Genomic DNA, 16,127 nt, shown 5'->3' with positions numbered 1-16,127 from the left:
TTGTCCTGAAGCCAAGGGAGTTTTGACCTTGTTTTTTTTTTTTTGAAAAAAAACAAGGAAGAGCCTCCAATGGGTTCTACTTGCAATCTTTTATTCCTGCATAGAAAAGGCAGCACAAGCAGCATTTCATAACAAGAAATGGGAACCAATAGAAGAGAATATTTGATGGTTGAACTGTGGGGGTCTTTGGTGCTCTCTGAACATGTTTGTTTTCTTGCAGATGTTTCATTATCCAACTAAGGAACATCATCAATGCAAAAGGAACTCTAATCTAATTGGCTCTGCTGGTCACAACCGTCCAAGAGAAGTTCCCACTCTTTTCAAGAACGAAAGTACCTGGAAGTTTATTCTGTAGCTCAGAGCCTTGCTCTGTCATTCATGTTGATCTGGACGGCGAGGAGCTGCTTTCATCCTTAGATGCTTGTGTTTCTAGTTGCAATGGCTGGAATCCCATGTTTCTTGCCTCAGCCAGAGGAACCAGCTCCCTCCCACATCTTGGGAGACAAAATCAGCATCCAAGTGCAGTTGCGTTAAATTAAAGCCCTCTGTGAAGTTTGTGTGGCTATGTCTGACTGGAACTTTAGCTTGATTGTCAGGGCTCAGTTTCCCTCAAGCAGGATTCTCAGCAGCCCCTGGCAAATGTCTCCGAATGGGTGCAGTTCAGAGGCTGAGCTTAAGGCACTCCTCGAGCAACATGTCCTCTATTTAAAGGGAGTGTTTGCTTTTCCAGGAACATGGAGCGAGAAATAAGACAACGAGGTGACTGCAACCAGCAGGAGAGTGTAGATCAGGGGTCTGCAACCCGCAGCTCTGGAGCCGCATGTGGCTCTTTCATCGCTCTGCTGTGGCTCCCTGTTGCTGGTGGCCTCCACAATTGATAGGTTTTCAATTAGGACAGGTAGAGGAAAAAGGATGCCGCACTAGAAGGAGATTCTATGGTGGGGGAACTGGACTGCCAGTCAGGAGAGGAAAAAGGATGCCGCGCTAGGAGGAGACTATGATGGGGGAACCGGACTTCTGGTCAGCTCCAGAATTGAATGGGGGCTTCCAGTTAGGACCTTTATGGCTCTTTGAGTGTTTAAGGTTGCCAACCCCTGGTGTAGACCATGAGAATGCAAAGGGAAAATCAGGAAGATGGAGACAGGGAGATAACCAGCAGTTATCTGACCTGATAATTTTATCTCTCTGTAGTGGGAGCCTTGAGGGTGCCTCTGCTGCTGTCTCATGCCCTATAAATAGGTGCAAAGGGATGGGGAACGTAGGAAAAACATGCCCTCGGGTAAATCGGGATCATTTGCCAAAGTCTGGGGGTGGGTGAGGTCTGTTCAGTGCATGGCTGTCTAGTGGCTGGGAATATTTCCTCCTGGGAGGGACTAAGCAAAGGCTAGCTGCAGTTCCCAGGGATGGTCTGGTTGCCAGCGGCAAGCGAGCAACTCCCTGAGGCAGCAGCTGGTCTTAGAGCATCTCTTCTAGGAAGGCTCAGCCCTCCACAGGAGTCACAAATTGGTTGGTGCTCTATGTCAGGGGTCTGCAACCTTAAAGAGCCATTTGGACCGGTTTCCCACAGAAAAGAAAACACCAGGAGCCACAAAACCTGGGTGGACGTGGCCAATCCAACCTCACTCACTTCCACCAGTCACATGACCCCCTAGCCATGCCTACCCAGATGGTCATTAGAGCAGAGAACCAGTTATTTAAAAACACTGGAAACAACAAAACCCTTTTGACATCTCTCTCCCTCCCTCCCTCTCCCCTCTCTCTCTCTGCCATGGCCGCTTCTCCATCCCCTGCCATTGCCCTTACCTTCTCAGGCCAGGCGAGGAGTGACTGGGGGGAGGGCGAGGGGGGGGCAGCCAGTGGTGGGATCACCCAACGGAGCCACAGCAGAGGGCCCAAAGAACCACATGCGGCTTCAGAGCCACAGGTTGCTGACACCCACTCTATGTGGAGATGGAGGAAAAGAAGAACCTGGGCCTTCCTTGAATTCAAGAGAGCTCTTGGCTTTCTGAGAGTGACAGAGGAGTAACATTTAGAGAACCACCAATTCCTAACTTTTTACAGTTGGTGGATTACTCTTACTGTGGTGGATTCAGAGGGTTTTCACTTGAAGCAAGGTCTGGGGTCACGCGACCCTCCATATTGCAGGTTGGAGTCCTTACCCTCTGGGTCAGACAAAGCCAACAAGCAGCAAACAATAGGGAGATTCTTGTGTCTGTCCTGAATTAAGGGGAAATGGTTTAAAAATGTATACAATATTGTAAAAAAAATACTCAAGTGGGAGTGATAACAAACATAACTGCATTCAAAGGAAGGCAACACCATTAAATGTGTTTCCCTATTTAAATGCTCATCTTTTGCAAATTAAAGCAAAGCCTCCAGGTGAACATTGTCAGAAAAAAACGCCATCTTCAAACTGCTGCTGCAAGCAAACTCTCCCTGCCCTGAATTTGGGGACTGTGGGGATTAAACCTTGACCTCCTGCTGCATGATATCCTTCCAGGCCTGCCTTGGGGGACACCCTTGTGGGGCCACTTTCTTTTCTTTGAATGTAGTTCCTGGTTCCCTGATAATCCCATTCAATTCAGATCCTCTTCCTCTTTCTTAAAAGGGTGATGATGCCCATTATTGGACACAGAGTACTTGAGGTGGGAGCTGACGAATGCAGAACAATGATCTTGCCTCAGGGACGAAATCCAGCAGGTTCTGACAGGTTCTGGAGAACCGGAAATTTTGAGCAGTTCAGAGAACCAGCAAATACCACCTCTGGCTGGCCCCAGAGTGGGATGGGAATGGAGATTTTGCAGTATCCTTCCCCTGGAGTGGGGAGGGAATGGGGATTTTGCAGTATCCTTCCCCAGGAGTGGGGAGGGAATTGGGATTTTGCAGTATCCTTTCCCTGGAGTGGGGAGGGAATGGGGATTTTGTAATATCCTTCCCCCAAGAGTGGGGAGGGAATGGGGATTTTGCAGTATCCTTTCCCTGGAGTGGGGAGGGAATGAGGATTTTGCAGTATCCTTCCCCTGAAGTGGGGTGGGAATGGGGATTTTGCAGTATCCTTCCCCTGCCACGCCCACCAAGCCATGCCCACCAAGCCACACCACACCCACCAAGCCATGCCTACAGAACCGGTAGTAAAAAAAATTGGATTTCACAACTGTCTTGCCCAATAGGGAAGCTTTGCTTATATTTCACATTCCTTAACCGCCATCTTCCCTCAGATTGGGGTTCTGGGCAGTGTACAATTTAATTCATATAATTAAGCATTAAAATGGAATAATTTAAGATTTAAAAATATAAAACATTATAATATTACAAAATATGGAGAAAACCAAGATGGGGAGGGTAGGGGTGTGTGTCACTCTGGGGGGTTTCCCATAGGGCCAACCAGACCCATGGTGGTAGTCGGCTTTGAGCCTGTGGGAAAGACCAAGAGGCTGGGGGGCTTGCCTCACCTGTGTGGGGGTAAGATGTTCCATAATGCAGAGGCGGTGACAGAAGTGCAAATTCTTTGACTGATGGGATCTGTAGCAGTGGTGGGTTGCCCCGATTCAGACCGGTTCACATGAACCGGTAGTAAAACCAGCGGGAGGCCCCGCCACCACCATGGATGTCATCATCGGCAATCTGCGCATGCACAGAAGCTTCCCGTTGTGAACCGGTAGTAAAGGTAAGTAGAACCCACCCCTGATCTGTAGCCTGCCTTCCCTGCCTGAACAAGTGGGAAGGGCTGATACGATGGGGTGAAGCCGGTTCCACAAGCAGCCTGGTTCAATGCCATGTAGAGCTTTATAGGTAATAATCAACATCTTGAATTAGATCTGGAAGCAAACTGGCACCCAGTGCACTTCACGGAGCAGAGGTGTTATACCTCTGGGCACCCAGTTATACTTTGGGCACCCAGTATGGTTCACACGGCTGCATTATACACCAGTATGAGCTTCCCTCTGAGGGTACCCTCATGTAGAGCACATTGCAGTAGTCCAGTTGGAAAATGGCTTGAGCATACGTACCGAGCAGAGGCCTTCCCTGCCAGGGGTGGGTTGCCCCTGGTTCGCACCAGTTCTATAGAACCGGTAGTAAAACCGGCGGGAGGCTCCGCCCACCGACCCTGACATCATCAAAATGCTTCTGCGCATGCGAGCAAAGCGAGCACGTGCGCGCAGCCCCGCTGCGAACCGGTAGTAAAGGTAAGTAAAACCTATCCCTGCTCCCTGCCCAGGAAGGGGGCATAACTGGCACAAGGCACAAAGGCCCTCCTGGCCATGGCTTGCTCAGTTATAGACGACTCATCCAGGACCAAAGATGATAAAACCCCGGACACAGAGAGGCTCATCCACAGCCACTCTACCTGACTAGGGTTCAATGGAAGTCTGTCGTTCCCCAGGCAGACCCCCACAGGCTCCGGGCACCACTGCCTCACTCGCTTCACCCAGAACGGAGATACATGGCTGCCTATCAGCCCCAAACAATAAGAGAATTTGACATTTTAGCAGCCACGTCGCTTGTTGCTGATTCATACGAAGTTTGTGATCCACTCTAGTTCTTTGATACTTTCCCTGCATCTCCTATACTGGCATAGAGCCATATATGCCCTCAAGCAGAGATGAAATGCTCCCGGTTCGGACTGAGCATCACTCGATCCGGTAGCGATGGTGGCGGGTGGTTTGGAGAACCGGTAGCAAAAATCCCTGCACTCCCCCCCCATGCCCAGCTGAGCTGCACGATCATCAGAGGCTTTTTTTTTTTTTTTTACTTTTAAAAGCATTTTTTCTACAACCTCTTCGGCCAAAAAAATGCTTTTAAAAGTAAAAAAAACAAGCCTCTGATGATCACGCGGCTCAATTGGGATTGTCAGAGGCTGAAGAGGTTGTAGAAAAAATGATTTTAAAAGTAAAAAAAAAAAAAGTTGGCCACGCCCACCCAGTTACATTACCCCCACCACCAAGCCACGCCCACAGAACCAGTAGTAACAAATTTTACATTTCACCACTGCTCTCAAGTTTTCTTCCTAACAGCCTGCTGGGATGCAAATCCTCAAATCCTCCTCAAAAAATATGACGCTCAAATTGAAGGAGTTGATTACCTCTGCCTTTTCTTAGTTACCCTTGTATTTTTGTCATTTTCAGTGCTGTACTATACTGTTTATTTCCTCCGTGGCTGAGTCGGATAGCTGTTTTATTCTCAGCTTTGCGTGATCAAATTTTAGTACAGTTCAGACTCACTGATAACCATCCACTACTATGTATTATCCCTAATGACTTGGCCACTTCTAACAAATATCTTCCTCTAGCATGGGTTAGCTAGGTGGACTATACCTCTCTCCTATGCCACTGGTGACCATAGTATAGCTTCTAAACAATTCTGTGCTACAAAGGAATTCAATCTGAACTGAATACTTCTTATGGATTATTAAAAGCCACGCACCATTACAACTATACTCAATTATCCCCCTTGCATGGAGACCAGAGGTGAGTTTCAGCAGGTTCTGACCAGTTCTGGAGAATCGGTAGCGGAAATTTTGAGTAGTTCAGAGAACCGGTAGTAAAAATTCTGACTGGCCCTGCCCTCATCTATTCTCTGCCTCCCGAGTCCCAGCTGATCAGGAGGAAATGGGATTTTGCAGTAACCTTCCCCTGGAGTGGGGTGGGAATGGAGATTTTACAGTAACTTTCCCCTGCCACGCCCACAAAGCCACACCCACAGAACCGGTAGTAAAAAAATTTGAAATCCACCACTGGTGGAGACCACACATTCTTTTAAACCAGAAACGGGAAATGAAAAGGAATCCCTTAGCTTGGTTTAAGCCAAAACTTTATCCAAGACAGCAAACTGCAATTGTCCTGTACAAACTGAAATAACCATTTAGAGATCAATGTGTAACTCATGTATTTTGGCCACAAACCATTGCAGCATTGCCACAAAGCAATGCTTTGAGTTATGAGAAAACCGCAATTTTTAATTTCTAGATATAGACAAAATCAAAAGCCTTTTTGAAATGCTGCTGACGGTAACTTTGGAAACCATACAAATAATTCAAACCCAGATCATTTTTCTAAATTACTGGAAAAATATATTGATATTGTAAAATACAATCACAATACAAACCCGCCACAGAAAAGCCAGCTTTCTCCTCATTTCACTAGAACATAAAGGGTAGAATTCAGACTGAATGCTCTCTTTTAGACTCACCTCAAGCCATAAAGAACAGTCCCGTCTGGGTGAAGTCGGATCATCCGGTTCTTGACTGTTACCCCATGCAGGAAGGACTTCTTGTCGTTTAGGAAATATGTGTCGGGGAGCCACAGCTGGTCAGCCACCCGATTATCCAGGGTGAGATTTAGAGCTAGATCACTATATGCTAGACGCTTATCTCGCCAACTTTGCTGGAAATACATGGTGATGGTATAGTCCTGTGAACACAAGTGGAGAAGCCATGGGCTAAATGTCAGAAGAATGGCCATCACACCTAGAATACTGTATCCAGTTTTGGTCACCACACTATAAAAAAGATTCTACAGAGAATCTCTGGAGACTAAAACATACAATGAACGGTTGCAGGAACTGGGCATGGCTAGTCTAACAATGTTCCAATATTTGAGGGGCTATCACAGAGAGGAGGGGAATCAACCTATTTTCCAAAGCACCTGAAGGCCAGACAAGGAATAATGGATGGAAACTGATCAAGGAGAGATTCAAGCTAGAAATAAGGAGACATTTTCTGACAGTTAGCACAATCAATCAATGGAAGAGCTTGCCTTCAGAGGTTGTGGGTGCTTCATCATTGGACGCTTTCAAGAAGAGACTGAACATCTGTCAGAAATGGTACAGGATCTCCTGCTTGAGCAGGGGGTTGGACTAGATGATCTATAACCGTGATGGCGAACCTATGGCACGTGTGCCACAGGTGGCACACGGAGCCATAACGGTGGGCACACGAGCTCAGTTCCAGCATGCATGTGCGTGCCGACCAGCTGATTTTTGGGCTTTCTGGGCCACCCAGAAGTAGGGAAACAGGCTGTTTCCTGCCTCCTGAGGGCCTGGGTTGGTGGTGGGGAAGGCCGTTTTTGCCCCCCCCCTGGCTCCTAGAGAGGCTCTGGAGCCTGGGGAGAGCAAAAGATGGGCCTTCCGGTCCCATCGGAAATCGGCAAATGGGCCGTTTCTGACCTCTGGAGGGCCTCCGGGGCGTGGGGAAGGCCATTTTTGGGGCACATAGAATTATGGGTGTGGGCACGTGCATGCGTGGCCCCCTGCGCTTTCCCTGCTTTTGGCACACGATGGCAAAAAAGTTAGCCATCACTTATTTATAAGGTCCCTTCCAACACTGTTATTCTATTCTGTCTTTTCTAGGCAGCAGCACAGAGAATATCAGGGTATCTGATGGTAACTGAATTATCTGAGAAAGACATGGAACACAGAATAATAGGGTTAGGGTTAGGGTTAGGGTTAGGGTTAGGGTTAGGGTTAGGGTTAGGGTTAGGGTTAGGGTTAGGGTTAGGGTTAGGGTTAGGGTTGGAAGGGAACTTGGAGCTCTTCTAGTCCAACCCCTTGATTAAGCAGGAGACCTTATACCATTCTGGATAAATGGTTGTCTGGTCTCTGCTTGAAAACCTCCAGTGATGGAGTGCCCACAACTTCTGGAGATAAACTATCCCACTGATTGTCTGACTATCAGGAAAATTCTCCTTAATTCTTGGATGTCTCTTTGATGATTTACCACCTGTTACTTCTTGTTCTATCCTCAGGTACTTTGAAGAATAGGTTGACCTCTTCTTCTCTTGACAGCCCCTCAAATAATGGAAGACTGCTATCAGATCGTCTTTCTCTGTTCGTTAGACTAGACATATCTGCTTCTCTCACTTGTTTATCATATGGTTTAGCCTCCAGATCCCTGATCATCTTTGTTGGTCTTCTCTGTGCTCTTTCTAGGGCCTCATCAGTGTTTTTGTATCTTGGGGAACAGGACGGGATGCAGTATTCCAAATGTGATCTCACCGTTGCAGTATAAAGTGATACTGTCACTTCACAAGATCTTGAAACTATCCCTCTGTTGATACAACCTCAGACTACATTGGCTTTTTTGGTGGCTATAGCCAGGGCTGGGTTCTACTTACCTTTACTACTGGTTCGCAACAGGATCATGCGCGTGTGTGTGAGTGAAGCGAACGTGCACACTGTTAGATATTGACAAGGAAGTCTTCCTTCTGGTCCACTCTTTGGGCAGGAAGAATGTTTAAATGTGATTGGCTGAGTTCCCAGACAGCCCTCTATATAAAGGCTGGCTGTTAGAGGGACTGGCTGCTGGATTGTAAATAGTTGCTGAATACAGAGCTGTTGTTTGAAGCCTGTCTCCAGTCTCTTCAATCCACCTATTTAACACTGGTGATGAAAGTGGGATACCGAAGAAATCACTGAGACCAGAAAGAGCTGAGAACGAAACAATTCAGTCCGGCAGCAAACGCAAATGGCAGCCATCTTGCGTGCCAAATTTAAATGCTCAAAACAGCGGCAAGCATGTCTGTGTTCCACCCACTGGCTCCGTTCGATCCAGCGAAGGAGAAATGGGGCACTTACATGACAAGATTTGAATGCTTCATGGAAGCAAATGACTTCCTTGGACTGTTGGACAACAGGAAAAGAGCACTGTTCCTGAGCCACTGCGGGCACGATGTGTTCGACACCGCTGAAGCCTTGTACGAACCAACTCCGGTACAATCCGTACCATGGCAAGTGCTACAAAATGCACTAAGGGAGGGGGTGGAGGGGGGAAGAGTGGGGGGATGAAAATGTTTGTACTTTCTATAAAACTTTTCAATAAAAAAAATGCACTAAAAACACACTATCCTCCTGCCCCATCAAAGATGGTGAGACGCTACGAATTCCAGCACCGAATGCAGCAGGACGGAGAATCTATGAACCAATTTGTCGCTGCGCTACAAAAAGCCGCCACCCACTGCAAATTTAGAGACCTGGACAATATCTTAATCGACCAAATAATTTGGGGAGTAAAAGACCTCCAGCTGCAGTAAAGACAAATCTAATGTTGCAGGCTGCGTTGGACGAGGCAAGGGCAACTGAGTTGTCAAACAGGGCGGCCGAGTCACTCCAGAAGCTTGCTACAGCTCTGGCTGCAGCAAAACAGACTGCCACTATACATAAGAGCCATCACCAAGACAAAGAATCTGAAAGCAGCGAGGATGAGGTTTATCGGACAGAAAAGAAGAAACACGCAGAGCCAGAAAATAGAAGGCAACTATGTGCCAGCTGTGGAGGGAAATATTCTAGGGCTTCCTGTCATTACAAGGATGCCACATGTCGCCGATGCAACAAGAGGGGACATTTGGCAAAAGTCTGCCGAGTGAACTTGCCTGCTAGTTATCATGCAGACACAGACATTCCAAAGACTGAGGGTGCAAGACCGTTTCAGCGGGAAACCTGGAAGCCTAGGTGTGAAGTTGCTAATGCAAGGCTGCCAGAAACAAACTGCCAGACTAGGATAACGCAGGCAAGCACCCCCTGCAGGAAGAAGCTTCACATCACTGTACAGATAGAAGGGTCGCCCTACAACATGGAAATCGACACGGCTCATCGGTTACAATTATCTCCTGGCAAGCATTGAAGGCTGCTGTCCCAAGACTTCAAAAACACCAACTTGAACGACAACACTTGCGGCTCAGCGATTACCAGGGGGATCGGATCCCTGTCATCAGCTCCGGAACCTTCAAAGTCCAGTTCAATAAATTCCGGGGTGAGCTGACCTTAACAGTCATCAGAGGAAACCTTCCCAACCTGCTTGGGCTGGAGTGGTTCAAGTCCCTTGGCCTGGGGGTGACCGGCATCAATGCCATCGCCAACTCGTGGGCCGATGACCTGATCCGGGAATTCCAAGATGTATTCAATCCAGAACTTGGCATGTATGTGGGCACACCAATTCAGTCTAGACCCCAAGGTGGCACCGATTAGGATGAAACCCTGGAGGGTTCCATTTGCCCTAAAACCCAAGATCAACAAAGAACTTGATAAACTGGTCAGGCAGGGCATTCTTGAGCCAGTTCACCAGGCTAAGTGGGAGACCCCCATTGTCACCCCAGTTAAGAGTAATGGCTCTGTGCGCATCTGCGCTGATTATAAGTACACATTGAACAATGCTCTACAGCAGAGCGCGTACCCAGTGCCCATAGTTCAGCACTTGTTGCATTCCTTGGGTTCCGGAAGGATTTTTGCAAAATTGGACCTCGCGCAGGCGTATCAGCAGCTGCCTGTAGATGGCGCTACTGCCAAGGCCCAAACCATTGTGACACACAGGGGGGCATTCAAATGTCACCGTTTACAATTTGGTGTAAGCGTTGCCCCGGGTCTTTTCCAGAATGTAATGGAAAGACTATTGCAGAAAATTCCTGGGGTAGTGCCTTATTTCAATGGTGTCCTAGTTACTGCTAGTGATGAACAGCAACTACACTCCCATCTGAGGGAGGTGCTGTCAAAATTTAGAACCACAGGACTCAGAGTAAAGGGCAGCAAATGCCAAATTGGGATCCCCGAGATTGAGTTCCTGGGATACAGGATAAATGGAAAAGGCATTCATCCTACCAAAAGCAAGGTCAGAGCAATTCAGGAAGCCCCAGTGCCACGAAATCAGACAGAATTGCAGGCTTTCCTGGGATTGCTCAATTTCTATAGTGTACTTTTGAAGAACAAGGCTACCGTTGCTGAACCACTCCACAAACTATTGGTGAAGAAAAGCATCTGGGTTTGGGGACATAAGGAGGCTACCACTTTTGCCGCTGTAAAACACCTATCTGCTGACAGTTTTCTAATTCAATACAATGACACACTACCATTGGTACTAGTGTGTGACGCCTCTCCTTCTGGTGTAGGGGCTGTGCTGAGCGACCGTCTCCCAAATGGGACTGAAGCCCAGCCACCTATTTCTCCAGGACACTGTCAAGTGCAGAGAGGAACTATAGCCAGCCTCCCCAGGACAGGGAAGCGCTGGCTGCAGTGGCCGAGGTCAAGCGGTTTCATGAGTATTTGTTTGGGAGGGATTTTGAATTGGTAACGGACCACAAACCTCTGTTGGGACTCTTGGCGGGGGACTGCCCCACACCAGTGGCATTGTCACCTTGTTTTACAAGATGGGCCATTTTCCTGTTGGTGTACTGCTACAAACTGATTCACTGGCCCGGAAAGACTTTGGAACATGCTGATGCCCTCAGCAGATGTCCTCTGCCAGACTTATTGGATGACCCGACCCCGGGCATCCCCATTCTCCTCATTGACTGCCTGGACTCTGGCCTTGTGACTTCTGCCACTGTGGCAAAGCACTCAGCTAAAAATGCTACGTTCAAAAACATTTTGAACTGGGTTTGGAGGGGATGGCCAAAGGGCCCGTTTGGTACAGAGTTTAAGCTGTTTGCAATACAACAACATGAGATTTTGGCGCAAGGGGGTTGTTTACTGTGGGGGGTAATTATACCGCCCAGTTTGAGGTATTCTGTATTTAATGCACTGCATCATGGTCATCCAGGGATTGTCCGAATGAAAGCCCTGGCTCAGAGTTTTGTATGGTGGCCCAATATAGACCAAGAGATACAAGAGTGGGTAGCCACATGCCAACCCTGCCAAGAATCATGGCCAGTTCCCCCTAAGGCACCCATTCAAGAGTGGGACCGACCAAGAGCCCCCTGGTCGAGGATCCACATCAACTTTGCTGGCCAAACTTTTTTAGTAATTGTGGATGCCTATTCTAAATGGATGGAAATCATTCTAATGGCTACCACCACAGCGGATGCAGTAATAAAAGTCCTCCGAAAATTATTCGCAACTCACGGGTTGCCTGATGTCCTGGTATCGGACGATGGCCCGCAATTTATGGCCACACAGTTTGAAGGGTATCTGGCAGAATTGGGAATACGCCATGCCCTCATAGCACCTTTTCATCCGGCCAGTAATGGGTTGGCTGAAAGATCCGTAAGATCTGTCAATGAGGCACTAGGCAGGTTGGCACCAGGAGATTGGCAAGAGCGGGTAGACAAATTCCTCCTGTACCAACACATAACCCCCAGTGTGGTCACAGGTAGAAGCCTGGCTGAACTGTTGATGGGCTGCCAGCTTTGATCAGTCTTAGATCTCCTGCACCCAAATTATGCACCCGAAACAACAATCAACATGTAGAACCACACCAGGTCTTTTAACATCGGAAACCTGGTTCACTCACAAAACTTTGCCGAAGGACCCCTATGGCTACCTGGCAAAATAGAGAAAATCACAGGGCCCAAGTTGTATATTGTTAGATTGAACGACGGGCATCAATAGAGGTGGCACATAGACCAATTACGCAGTCGCCTCACCTTTAACACTGAAAATTTAGAAACTAAACAAAAAGAGTTTTATTCTAATTCCTTCCTAGAAGACTCAAGCCTGATGGAACCGGAGAATGCACCTGAAGAACGGGGAATCCAGTGACACTCCTCCAGTGAACCGGTTCCCGTAGAATCCAAGGGCTCGCCCAAAAGTTTCCAGGACTTTTCAGGGGCGGAGCAGGAGGCAGCAGCAGGCACAACCCCTCAGCTTGCTGCCGCCACGCCAACTGAACCGTGCAGGTAGAGCTAGTAAGCGCCCTGCCTACCTACGCGACTACGTATGTAAAATGGATTGCTCCATCTAGAAGAAGTTTTCCCTCTGGTCCACTGTTTGGGCGGGAAGAATGTTTAAATGTGATTGGCTGAGCTCCCAGACAGCCCTCTATATAAAGGCTGGCTGTTAGAGGGACTGGCTGCTGGATTGTAAATAGTTGCTGAATAAAGAGCTGTTGTCTGAAGCCTGTCTCCAGTCTCTTCAATCCACCTATCTAACACAAGCCTTGCTTCTGTGCATGCACAGAAGCTTCTGCGCATGCGCAGATCACTGATGAAAACATCCGGGGAGGTGGGCGGGGCCTCCCTCCAGTTTTACTACCGGTTCTTGCAAACTGGTCCAAACCGGGGGCAACCCACCACTGGCTGTAGCACACTGCTGACTCATATTTAAGTGGAACTTAATGGAAAATAAGCGGGCAAACCTGCTATTTAAAAGTGGTTGTCCACTAGGACACACAGAACCCTCTCACAGTTGCTACTTTTGAATCAGGTATCACCTATTCTATACCTGTGCATTTGGTTTCTCTTGCCTCTGTATAGGACAGGGATCTGCAACCTTAAACACTCAACCTTAAACACTCAAACGTGTCCATTTGGACCCGTTTCCCACAGAAAAGAAAACACCGGGAGCCACAAAACCTGAGTGGGCATGGCCAACCCAACCTCACTCACTTCCATCAGTCACATGACCCCCTAGCCATGCCTATCCAGACAGTCATTAGGGCAGAGAACCGGTTGTTAAAAAACACTGGAAATCACAAAATCTTTTTGACATCTCTCTCCCTCCCTCCTTCCCCCTCCCTCTCTCTGTATCTCTCTGTCTCTGCCCCAGCCACTTCTCCATCCCCCACCATCGCCCTTACCTTCTCAGACCAGGTGAGGAGTGACTGGGACCTTCCTTTTCTCACCACTGAATTGCATTTTGTTGGATAGGGCCTAGTGTTCAAATAGTCAAGGCCCTTCTTCTGAATCTTGAATCTATCTTATGAAGTGTTAGCTATTCTTCTAAAGTGTTAGCTTCATGTCATCTGCAAATTTGATGAGTTCCCCTTCTATCTATATTATTTATGAAGAAGTTGAATCATGGGCCCAAGACAGAATTTTGAGGTACTGCATGCTTTTCTCCAGGTAGATGTAGTTCCATTGAAGGCTACCACTGAGTGCAGTTGGTCAGCCAGTTACAAATCCATCTAGTAGTGATTTTGCCTATCCCACTGTCTTCTATTTTGCCAAGAAGTAGCTTATTTTATCCAGTGCCTTATTGAAATCTAGCTACACTATGTCTACAGCATTTCCCTGATCCACTAAATTAGTCACTTTGTCAAATAAGGCACTAAGGTTGGTCTGGCATGATCTCGTTTTGATAAATCCATGCTGGCTACTAGTTGGTTTGCTCATTTCTAGGTGCTCACAAACGCACTGCTTTTTCCAAACAAAACCAACATATTTTGGGCCCATGTAAAGATCTAACTGCCTTGAGAAGTCCGTGATTCTGGAAAAAGCAGAAATAAGCAAGACAGCCAGAAGCAGGTGGATGGATTATAGTGCCAATGGGTGCATGTTTGAAGAACTGAAGGACCAGATTGGGGACCGATCATACTAGAAAAAAATCTATGCGGTCGCCAAGAGATGACACCAACTTGATGGAACATAAGCGGGCAAACCTGCCATTTAAAAAAAAAAAAAACAGTAAGTGTGACCTATTGTCTGAGCAGCTGTGGGATTATTTATTGCCCTGATTAAGCAACTTGTACGAATACAGCCATTCTTTTTCGCTGTGCCTCCCCCTCAGTGCCTGCCTTCCCTTCGCACTGCTTGCACTTCGTCTCTTGTGGGTGGGTGGTGGGAGGTGGTGGGGTTCGCCCAGATTCTGGTCTGCCCAAAGGCTCAATTCCCTTCCTTGATAGAAATATGATCTTCATTCTGCATTTCTGTCGGAGGAGGAAGAGGAGACTGATGGCCTTACTGCTGTTTTGACTTTGCAAAGCTTTTGCTTAAGACCTGCCTAGAAGATAGTTCAGAGAACAATTTCCAAAATGCAGCGCTTTTAAAACTTAATTTTTTCTGGAATTATGCTAATCAGAGGTATGAAAAAACAACTCTGTGTGAACAATGGTAAGAAAGAAGTTACAGAGATGGGAATGCAGAGCTGCCGGAAAGAACTGGAGAACGGCTGGCCCAGGAAAATGCATCTGTAGGCTCCAGGGATGGCCAAGCCTTCTGCATGGAAGGATGAAGGTGCCTAAGCCTGTCCTGGGGCCACCTAATGAGAAGGGGCTGCATAATCTTATTACATCCCTTTGTCCTGTTGCATAGTAACGCCTTATTGCCTTGGAATCCTAAGTGGTCCCCTCCCTTCGCCTCCCCTTCCTCACACTTAGCAGGCAAAAACAAAAGAAGAGGAAGAAGGAAATCAGAAATGCATTTGGAGCATCTTATTCCAGCAGAGCTCCCTGGCTGCCTCTGGGCTCCTATCAAGAGTGAGACCAGCTTTCTGATCTGAGTGCTCCAACAGCGGAACAGTTCCTAGGCGCACATGCACACATATGCACACACCCCTCTGAATTTCTTGTACCCAGGACCTCTCTGTCTTCCAGACATGCTCTGCAGCACAACAAACGTCCCAGGGAAAGCAGTACAGCAGCAGCACTTCCAAACATGCAGACATCCAAGCTAGCCTGTCTCCATAGCAACTCAGCCCAACTGGCACCCCTTGAGGGACTCTACATAAATCCCCAGCCTCACGGTGCAAGATGAAGCTTCTGTGGCACCTGGTGGCCTCCCATCCATCGCTCAGCAGCAGCCGCATCCTACAGCAATTTGACAAAGATTTTTACTGAGGTACTGGGATTGTATAGGGTTAATATATATTAACTAAATTGTATATTTTATATGCAGCCCAAGACAATTCCTCTTCGCTCTAGCCAAATGTTGGACACCCATGATGTGTAGCATATCCAAGGAAGTCACTTTCTCAAGGTATATTTAGACTATTGATTTTGTTGCCATAAGAAATGACGGAGACTATCAGCGGGAAAGATTGTAGAAGAGAAGCAAAGAGATTCTTAGTGAGCTCCTTTCCTTGAGCCTCCTTCTTAGGACCCCATCTGTCTAGATATGAAGATTTGTGGCCCTCTCCTTTCTTGGGGGGAGGGGCATCCTGCTGACCACTCTAGGCAGCAAGGTGTTTTACCAAGCTGACCTTACGATGACCGTCTGCTTTCTTTTTAGGCTACCTGGCGTCTAAAGCAAAAGCCAAGCCGAGAATACCGAGAAGGGGAGTTAAGCTCTCCTGAATCTTCTGTAGTATCTTTCCACATGGAAAGCTCCCCCTACAAAGACTAGAGCAAATGTGATTTAGCTTCCTGCTAAATCTGGAAGCAGGATTTCAAGAATTAGCATATGCTCATACTAGGCTAATATCACAACATTTGCACTGAGGAGGCTGTATTGGGACATCACAACTCCATCCTTTTGTATTTTCATCAGGAC

General features: G+C 47.5%; 1 protein-coding gene across 1 annotated transcript in view; it reads right to left on the bottom strand.

Moving 5' to 3' along the window:
* LOC139322562 (gamma-aminobutyric acid receptor subunit beta-4) overlaps positions 1 to 16,127 on the bottom strand; it is a 47,934-nt gene that overhangs the window by 11,602 nt on the left and 20,205 nt on the right. Inside the window, exon 4 of the mRNA XM_070951700.1 lies at positions 6,190 to 6,410. Within this exon, the coding sequence (XP_070807801.1) occupies positions 6,190 to 6,410 (221 nt within the window). The remainder of the gene's footprint in view (positions 1 to 6,189; positions 6,411 to 16,127) is intronic.

This window comes from Pituophis catenifer, unplaced genomic scaffold, assembly GCF_029215685.1.
Source record: "Pituophis catenifer annectens isolate HBS135680 unplaced genomic scaffold, rPitCat1.0.hap2 SCAF_11, whole genome shotgun sequence".
Taxonomy (NCBI): Eukaryota; Metazoa; Chordata; class Lepidosauria; order Squamata; family Colubridae; genus Pituophis; species Pituophis catenifer.
This window is presented reverse-complemented; position numbering and strand designations above follow the sequence as displayed.